Genomic DNA, 10,382 nt, shown 5'->3' on the forward strand with positions numbered 1-10,382 from the left:
GGTCTGTTGGCTCCTGCATTTACATCATTATCCATTAACCATAACAAACTTTTAAAATGAGCAAAGAGGCCATGCAGTTTCTGTGCGAAATGGAGTGGGTTTACATTACAGATTTAGGTCATTCTGATATTATTGTGGATTTTGTTTTGGTTTGTTGTTGGCGGTTTAATGTAAGTGTAATTGTAGCTGCTCCAATTTGCTCAGTCCACTACTGTATGTGTGAGTGGGGCTGATGACAGATTTGTCTCTCATCAATTGGGCGGATTTATACTTCGCCATTCGACAGTGTCGCGCGCCTAAAATAGACGATCTACAAGCTCACAATGAGTCAACGGCTAGCTCCTGTCTTCCTCCTAAATTTTAAAAAGTGAGTTTTGCCTCAATTGAACTTAATAGAAAAAAATACTGTATGTATAGGCCTATATTTTGAATTAAGACACATTATAAAACAAGTCAATGAGGAGACAGATTTGTCAGGGAGTGCATGTTGTTCCTTGCTGTGCTGGCATAAATAAATATGTGCGCGCGTCATTTGGTCCAAACTATTAATAAGAATGTCATTTTGGTATCCCCTCCCCCTCCCCCTTCCTCCATACCCCCCATTACTTCTTTGGATAGGCGCCCATTCGTGTGCGCATGGCAGCTGGACGCATGCGCTTTGAGTAATGATCAACACCGTTGCAAGAGACGGTTCTTCAATAATATAGTTGCGTCTATAATGCTACAATGTAGCCCTGCTGCGCGCTAACTAAGACGACGACTAAAGATAATGGTTATTTTTCCGGAGAGCCAGCTGTCGGTTTAGCGTAAGGGCTGTTTGTTAATTTGTGTGCCTTTTAAAGTAACTTTTGGAGTTTGTTATGGCCACCCAGGCTGGCAATGGCCAGGGGTTGAAGTTTTTGAACTAGTCCTAGTGACAGACAGCACGCCGCAGAGCAGAGCAGAGCAGAGCAGACCTACTACTATATCCCACTTCATTCTGTCATGAACACTTCCAAGGAGTGAGAAGAAAATTGGCGATTTTCTTTTTGGAGGTGCGAAAACATTTTTTTTGTCTGGGTATGTTTTAACTTCTTGGATTCACTCACATGTAATCACGAATGTATTGTGGAAGAAAAAAATAATGGTGTGCGTAACTTGATTTTTCTGTGGAACGTTTTAATTGATATTTTATAAATTGTAATTAGAACATTTACAGATGTATAGCCTGGATGATTTCATATTGATATTTATACCTTAAAATTATTTTTGTTTTAAATTATTGGATTTACTGACTTTTGTAGGCTACTCAAAGTGTGTCAACTTATCTGACTTGAATTCCTTCACTATGTCGGCTGTCACTGAAAAATGAAACTAATAGGCGACACCTAATAATGGTCAGTTTTGGCAATATTTTGTTTCAATATCACGAAAGATATTTAGCAATGATTGTTGTTTTAAAGGGTATTTCAGAGCCCAAGCACTCAATAGGCTATTTGTTGCGAACTTTTTCCATGGTATTCATTTATGGTTAAGTGTCTTATGTGTCTGCTTCCCATGCCTATATGAATTATTGCGGGTCTCGTGAAGAGACGGGCAATAATTCATATAAGCATGGGAAGCGGACGCTGCTGCAGAACCCGCACCAGGCCACTCGGTCGAATACCAAAACGCTCGCCCCAAAACACAGTCTCCCCGGGGCAAATCCGGCGGTATTCACCTGGTATTCCTAAACATAACTCCAGTAACTATGCCTAAACCTAACCTTATTATTCCTAAACGTAACCTCAGTAAAACTATACCTAAACTAAACCTAACCTGGTTCCTAAACGTAACCTCAGTAAAACGGTGCCAAAACCTAACCTTATTCCTAAACTTAACCTCAGTAACTATGCCTAACCTTAAACTTCTTTCTAACCTTATACTCAGTAAAACCATATAATAAAACAAATACAAACGCCTGAGTAGCCTACCCTACACAGGACCCCAATGGAAACAAGCCATAACATTTGTTGGGTATAATCCTCTTAGCAGACCTTGTATTGAACCGTACCTCCCTGTTCTTTTTTTGCGAACTACTAATAAATATTCAATTAAAAAAAGAAAGAATACAAGAACCACTGGTCCGCAAAAAAAAAATGGGGGCGAGTGTGTTTTGGGGCGAGTCTTCCGGTTACCACTCGGTTGCCCGTTGTGCTGCTCTGCTGTGTGGGGTCTCCGCGTCGTAATTCCTATCCCCACGTGGAGTTTGTGTTTATATTTGATATGTAGGAAATGGGAATCTTATACCCGCACCACGCCGCCACACGGCTGGGCTCTAAAGGGCTTGAATGGCCCTGGCTCTATTGGCCTGCCCCTTAACAACATGACAAGTTACGCGTCGGCTCAAAATCTGATAGGCCTACTGACTCCAACCGTAATCCATACAGGATCGATTTCACATTAAGGACGCATAGTTAACCAACGCGCATAGATGGACACACATGGGTTTTGATTTGTTTGGATTTTTTTTTTTTTAATGACAGTCCCATATTATCCGGAGGTTATTTGTGAATTATTCTTCTCGGCGTTTGGCATGTCATGGCCGTGCATTTAATTAATCAATTCCAGCATTTGGAATATAAAGGCTATAATCCCGGTGACTTGATATCGGGAAAGTTGTGCTGAAAGTGGCTACGGAAAATATGATCCACTGAGATTCATGTTTCATCCTGAATTAATTTAGTGTTCTTTAAATCAAGTTAGACTAACATCCTTGAATACCGCTGCAGGTAGGCTATTCGGATAATCATGTTTAGGTCTACTGTTATTTATTCTGGAGAGCCTGACCATTTGTTACGTGTTTGTGCCTATTTCAAGTGTTTCAAGACGAAGACAAACCGATATGAACATACATTTACATTTACAACTGTAGGCCTACATTTTTTTAGAGGAAACATTTTTTTTTTTTGCCAATTATCCTTGCTGAACAAAGTGGTCAGGTGCTACACTTCCACACATTCACTTACTGGTGTAGGTCTAAAAGAAAACACAAAATGTCATATTCTGACCCGTTTGCCACGCCATTTAATTTCCTCTATTCTTATAACACGTGTCTGGCCTGTGGGGAGATATTCTGCATATCATTGATAATTACGCACAGTATTTTTACGCAGTGCATTTTGAGTTCCTCAAATGAAAGTCGTCTGTCTGCCCGTCAGTATCGTCGCCTAAAATAGACAGTGCGGCCCTAGTAAACGCCTGAAATGTCTTTATGACAATAGCAGTAAACAGTGGTGACACACTGGCACTGCGGAATGGTATTTTGAGACGTGCCCCCCAGCGCGTTATAACGCACCTTCTAACATGCCAGAACGGTTTGGAATTGGAACTATCCTCCCGTGACTGTCTGACATTTCCCCCTTTTTTCATTTAAATTAAAGCAATTTTGTCATTTAGTGGTGGAAAAAGTAAAAGTATCAATACTGCAATGTAGAAATACTCTGTTACATGTACAAGTCCAGAATTCAAAATGTACTATTAGTACAAAAGTATTGGTATCAAAAATGTACTTAAAGTACCAAAAGTAGAAAGTACTCTTTCAAATGTATAAAATGTATCTGCCATTTTCAAATGGCAGAAATGTATATAGGGCTGAAGTGGTTAATGTATGTTTTGTAATAATAATCAAAATCTACAAAGTAACTAAAGTTTACAAATAATTGTTGTGGAGTAAAAGTATAGTATTTGCCTCTGAAATGTAGTGGAGTAGAAGTAAAAGTACAGACAATTGTAAATACTCCAGTAAAGTAAAAAAGAAAATACAGAAAATGAGTATACTTCATTACTTTACACCACTGCTGTCCATAAGCGTTTTCCATAAATAATAGTGTAATTTAATGAATGACTCCTTTTCATTCTACAACCGATCCAAGCCAGCGTGGCCCACCGGTGAGTGCGGTATAATTGAGACCCATGTTGATAGGCATCATGCGGTTTGTTCAACATTCTACTCTCCTCGGCTTTTATGGCGTGAAATTACCACAGTGTAGATATGTAAGAGCCCCGGGTCCACTCTCGAACCCTCCTCCTCTCCTCCCCTACGGCTGTGTCCCATATGTGTTCCTTCTATGTCGCTGTCAATAGGCAGAGTGAGAAATATAATTCTCTCTTCTGGGATTGTGACGGAAATGGCAGGCGTATTGATTCGTTGCGCAGGGTCGGGTAACCATTCCATGGGCCTGAGAGCCATGGCGGGAGAGAATAAAACGTGAAGGGGAGATTAAAACCTCTATCAGATAGAATGGGATGCCCTGGTTAAGCTGCTTCCATGTCCTCCACAGAGGTGAGAGCGAACGAGCATGCGAGCCAGAGAGAGAGAGAGGGGGGGGGGGGGGGAGGGAGGGTGCGTGGGGCAGGGGGGGGGGGAGTCTTGGGCACAAATCAATTCGCCTGAGAGACGCATTATTGTCTTCGGTTTCAGGCGAAGCTATGAAAAATTAAAAGGATGCCAGTTAGTTTAAGTCCATGCCAGAGTCCACCGGCCACACGCACGTGCACACACACACACACACACACACACACACACACACACACACACACACACACACACACACACACACACACACACACACACACACACACACACACACACACACACACACACACAGGGCATATATAGACATAAAAGCCCACAGCTGCAGAAAATGATTCATTAATTGTACAAACCCATATTGTCTTGGATGTCCTGCATGTTGCGAGCCAAAGTATAGATTACTGCTGTTTAGAAGGTCAGTTTACTGGGCTTGTAGTAGAATCACCCTTATGGAAAGTTTCCCAGTTCTTGCTTCTGTTTCAACACATGCATATCCACACATGGGTGATTCTCATGAAATACATTACATAAATAGCTGTGATCATTTCAATAGATTCTCATGAAATATATTACATAAATAGCTGTGATCATTTCAATATAAAAGTCACAATTTTGTAATGATTAAATTATTATATGTAATGTGGTAGCCGATTCTCTTTCTAGCCTAAGGAGGATTATCTTATATGAAAGTTATTTGAACATTTTCTGCTGAAATTCTCATTACCGCATTGCATCCGCATTCATTTCAATTGATCTCTGACTGTATTTTAGATTGAATACACTTTTTCTTTGGGTGTGAGTGGAAAAACCCTGTTGCCTTTGACAAATGTGTAGATAAATGAAACTTATATGCCAACCCAATGCCAGGGAAGAAATGTTACTGTTGTAGGTTTCTCTGCAAAGTGCAAACCACTGATACGTTGCATCTCAGTGTTTCAAGGCAGGCGCGTTGTCAGCTGCGGGCTTGGGCCCTGTGTGTGAGGTGCCCCAGGGCGAGGCACTATAGCCGACCGAGTGGCCGCACTGAGCGGTGCAGTGGTCAGATGGGTGGGCCGCAACGATTTCATGATTTTCAAGTGGGCCCTGATCCAGAAAAGGTTGAGAACCACGGATGTAGCATATTAAGCAGATTAGGACTGTTGATGGTAGAAAGCTCTCTAGTGGAAACAGGTTGTGTGGATACCAGGTTTGTTTAGATATGACTTTAAAGGTGCAGTAAGTGATTTTATTTTGTTAATATAAGTGTTATAGCTCTGTATTCTGATAGCAATTATTGCTATAGAGTGTTTGTTCATTATCAGCTCCCTTTAGTAAACAGTAAATGCATTTTCAGGTCGGGATACCAATTCTATCCAATCAGGAGAGAAAAGTCATAGGACACACAAATAAATAGGAAGTGATGAAGAAATGAGCAGACAATATTTAAACTGAGACAATATTAATTTGAGGCTGATACATGTCACGTTTTATTTTTTATGCATTTTTGGGGAAATATTGAACTTATTTTATTGTCGATGTCAAAGGGGGTGGGATCAGTCGTTTCAGACTGATCCCACCCCCTTTGACTTGCCCAAATTTGGAGTCATACATCATAGATACATCATAGACTGATGAGGAGGAGGAACACTTAGATCCAAACCCAACTTAGGCAGGTGATGAGCAGAAAACACAAAGACTTACGAGAGGAAGAAACGTAATCTTTATCGCGCCCACAATTGCCTGCGTGACGTTTGGAGCTACATGCTGCTGTTGTCTGATGTAGCTCCAAACGTCACACAGGCACTTGTGGGTGAACTAAAGACTACGTTTCAACTGGAGATCGATTGTGATGTCATAGACTTGAGATGAAGTCTGAGATCCACATGGAGCACCGCCATTATTAGGCCCTTTCTTGTTTAAGAGGTGGTGCCATGGTTTTGCACTTTTTCTGTTTTTCATGTGTCTATGAGGTTGATAGAACTTCATTAAGCCCCCTGGTGGTGTTTATATGGTGTTTTATGTCTTCTCTGACTATTTTGAGTTTCTACCTGGAGGCTGAAACCTTGAGGGTCAAACGTGCCAATAGAAAAACAGCCCTTTAGTGACATAGTAAAAATATACCCTCCCCCTCATTATCGTAACACAACAGGTGTGGGCATGAGGGGGAGGAGGGACTAGGACAGGTGGGTGGCGCTAAGGTGGTGGAGGAGGTGAGAACCAGGTATACTTAATGAACTGGAGGCGTGTCCACATAAAAACATAATTTTAACAATTTCTGTACACTTTTTTGAAAAAAATCTTCTTCCTAGTATAACCATAATACCTGATGATTATGTTTTAGGGGGGGGGGGGGGGGGGAATCACTGAAAATCACGGCACCCCGTCTTTAAGACTGAAAACAACCTGATATAGTATCATTTGAACTGGGCATTGTAGGATGTTAAAACTAAATCTTCGCCAGAAAACACATTTCAGCAGTTAAGCATTATCTCTCTGACCCTCCAGAGACAAGAATGCACACTTCATTATCTTTAAGCTAGCTAAATTTTATACTGTAGCATAGCTATAACACATATGTGACATATTTGTATGTCACATATAATATATGTGAAAAAATACAGTTGCTAAAGCAATATTATTGCTTTAGCAACTGTATTTGTTTTTAATTATCATTAATTTATCTCAATGAATGCCCCTCTTGCCCTCACACACTGCAGTGCAACCATTGCCTTCACTCCGTTCACCATCAATCCAGGCAGCTACAGCAGTGTCATGTGACAATGCCAGCTACCCCTCTGTCCTATTGGCATTGCCCTGTCAACTGACATTTACATTTTATAATGATATGGAAATTTTGATTTGGTCCTATAATAATTATTGTTACAATAATAGTAATAAGTATTTATTTGGTGCAAAGTAGCATCTCAGCCAAAGAGGGCAAAAGGGCAGTGCCCACTGTAACCACCCCTCTGCACGTGTAGTCTAAAACCTAATTTGTGCTATGAAAATAGCAAACTTACAAGCTCACAATACGTTGCGAGATTGTTGGTCATCTATTTTTGGCATGTGACGCGTCATGCGACGAATATGAATTGGAATTATCTCTATAGTCCATACTAGACCAAGTCTAGACTTAAGACTTAGTATAACAATAGTCTTAAACCTTTCAGTATTTGTTAAAATTCATAACTTAATATTTCTTGTAGAGTTCTCAAAGGACACATGCACATTTTTGTTATTCTCATTTCAGAAAGAATCAACTTAATTTCCAAAACTTGCATCATTACCAAAACGTCAAATTAATTGAATTTTTCATACATAATACACCTTATAGCTTTTAAATTATGTAGAATCTATTGTGTTCTTTTTTCAGTTTGGCCGTTTATTAAAAAGCCCTGAGGGCTTGTTTACATGGAACCACAATGGAAACAAGTCCTCAGGGCTTTTTGAGTTATCCTTTTAGCATCATTGTATAATAGTACCACTGTAGTTTTTACAAACTGTTAATAAAGTATTCAATCAATCAATCAATCAATCCCTTTAAAAAGTCAAATTTCAATTAAATATCAGAAATAAGTTGAAGATCTCACAGTATGTTGCAGTAATGAGATAAATCAAATGAAATATTTATGTTATGTAAATAAATGAGTAGTCTTTCTGCTGTACATTTTGGGATGTGTGTAAGTAAGTTTGTGTGTTTTGGTTGCAATTACACTTCCTCATGAAAAGCAGAGAAACAGCATTTTTGTTCATAGCTACACAAATGACCTTAACTTCTCCATCTCTATTACACACACACACCTGCCCCTCTGCTGCTCCTGTCAGGCAGTCAAAGGGTCATCTCACTGTCTTCCTGCACTAACCAGACTGAGTCTGTCCCCAGCCTGCCAGCCAGCCAGACCAGCCAGCCAACCATATTATTTACACTTCTCCCTTTTCATTGTTGATATTTACTTCTGCAATTATCTCTCTACTTCACCCTGGGCTGAAGATGATATGCTGAAGTTTAACGCCACTGCTTCCCTCCGTCTATCTCCTGTTGCTCACACATAAACACACACAGGCTGGGGGGACAGTGGGAAAGAGGCACAGAGGCACACAGACAGTTGGTCATAAAGGAAGAAATTGATATGCCACGCGATGAAAACTTTCATCCAGATCTGATGTGAGCTTGCATGCTAACCTTCTTTTTTTTTAGCATGAGTGAGCGGGTATTAACTACTTGAGCCCCAGCATACATATTCTGGGGGGAACATTAGCCAAAAATAGATGATCTACAAGCTCACAATGCGTTGCAACGTGACGCATTGTTAGCTCGTAGATTGGCTATTTTTGTCGAAGAGATTTGGTGTAGGCGGAAAAAAGCGGTCTGATTACAGTTGTAACACTCCAAGACTAGAGGGTTTAAGTGGTTAAACCTCTATACCGGTCTGTACCACTGACAATACCCTGACATGACCCAGTGAGCTTCATCAGGTTATTCTGTGGCTAATAGGTAAACCAGTGCATATTACGTATAGGTGACTTTTTCTTTTTACAGCTTATTTTATAGTCGATTCTTTTTTTATTTTAATCCCTCAGGTGACGAGTGGCTGCTCCAGAAACCATGGAGGCCTCACAGGACCTCGACGAACACACAGTGAGTTAAATGCTACTGTGTGTGTGTGTGTGTGTGTGTGTGTGTGTGTGTGTGTGTGTGTGTGTGTGTGTGTGTGTGTGTGTGCGCGCGCACACGCGCGTGTGTGTGTGTGTGTGTGTGTGCGTGCGTGCGCAACTGCGCATAGGTGAGCAAGCATGTGCTAGGCTGTAGTGGCCACCCAGGTATACAGGACATTATATTTGTGTGTGTGTGTGTGTGTGTGTGTGTGTGTGTGTGTGTGTGTGTGTGTGTGTGTGTGTGTGTGTGTGTGTGTGTGTGTGTGTGTGTGTGTGTGTGTGTGTGTGTGTGTGTGTGTGTGTGTGTGTGTGTGTGTGTGTGTGTGTGTGTGTGTTCTAACACACAACAGATGTGGTTCAGAGAGTAAAGTGTACAGTAACCATATGGCAACAGTCAGAGGGAATGAGACTTAATTAGAAACAATACTGGACATGGACATCACTTTAGCAAGTGTGTGTGTGTGTGTGTGTGTGTGTGTGTGTGTGTGTGTGTGTGTGTGTGTGTGTGTGTGTGTGTGTGTGTGTGCGCGTGTGTGCGTGTAGATGAGCCTCATTTCAATATTGACCATAGAGTTTTGTGTTTTAGAGGCATGTACCCTTTCCTTATAAAATATTTCTCATCAGAAACATTCTCATCAGCACATGCACACGCACACGCACACGCACACGCACACGCACACGCACACGCACACGAGTATAAAACTACCAACTCGACTCGTTTTTGATCTTGTTTTTCTCTCTTTCTTTCTGTTTACTTTACTAGCACACACAAACACAAACCCACAGCCTGAAGCATGATTTATACTTTGTCGTATTATGCACAAGCTCACGACGCATCGCGGAATGCGCCGCGTGGTGAGCTTGTACATCTGCTATTTTTTGGCGGGGCGACACCGCCGTACGACGGCACTATAATTGAAGCATGAAGGTGACTGTCCCCGGACGGCGTGCGGCCATCTCCGCGTCACGTCAGCGGCAGCGACCCAGTTCTGCTTGTTTAAAGATCAGGTCGTATTGTTGGGAAAATGATTTTGGCGGCGAGTGAGGTCCACTCGCATTTCAAAGTCGTTAGGCAGCCACCAGAACAGGTGTAATTTCATCTCCTCCTGCTCCATCAAGCTCACTTCTCTCTCTCTCTCTCTCTCTCTCTCTCTCTCTCTCTCTCTCTCTCTCTCTCTCTCTCTCTCTCTCTCTCTCGTTCTCTCTCTCTCTCTCATTCTCTCTCTCTATCATTCTCTCTCTCTCTTTCTCTGACCTGCCAGCCCCAATAGTAACAATAGCGTGAAGTGGGACGCAGCACATGAAATATGTTGTTGTTTTTCTGCACTTTTTGTGCGGCTCTGTCAGTCGTGACCTGGTTTAGATTACCCGCCGGACCATTGAGTACTGTCACTCACTCACACACTTACACAAC

The 10,382-nt window shown here is 41.5% G+C and overlaps 1 protein-coding gene across 3 annotated transcripts in view; it reads left to right on the forward strand.

Annotated features, from left to right (window-relative positions):
• The first annotated feature begins 694 nt into the window (after nt 1–694).
• The window catches only part of eya4 (EYA transcriptional coactivator and phosphatase 4), an 81,755-nt gene continuing 72,067 nt past the window's right edge, over nt 695–10,382 (forward strand). For all 3 annotated transcript variants that reach the window (XM_084082372.1, XM_084082371.1, XM_084082373.1), the window contains exons 1-2: nt 695–1,059; nt 8,894–8,951. In XM_084082372.1, the coding sequence (XP_083938498.1) occupies nt 8,919–8,951 (33 nt within the window). In that variant the 5' untranslated portion in view covers nt 695–1,059; nt 8,894–8,918. The remainder of the gene's footprint in view (nt 1,060–8,893; nt 8,952–10,382) is intronic.

Source organism: Gymnoscopelus microlampas (assembly GCF_963454915.1).
Source record: "Gymnoscopelus microlampas genome assembly, chromosome: 16".
Taxonomy (NCBI): domain Eukaryota; kingdom Metazoa; phylum Chordata; class Actinopteri; order Myctophiformes; family Myctophidae; genus Gymnoscopelus; species Gymnoscopelus microlampas.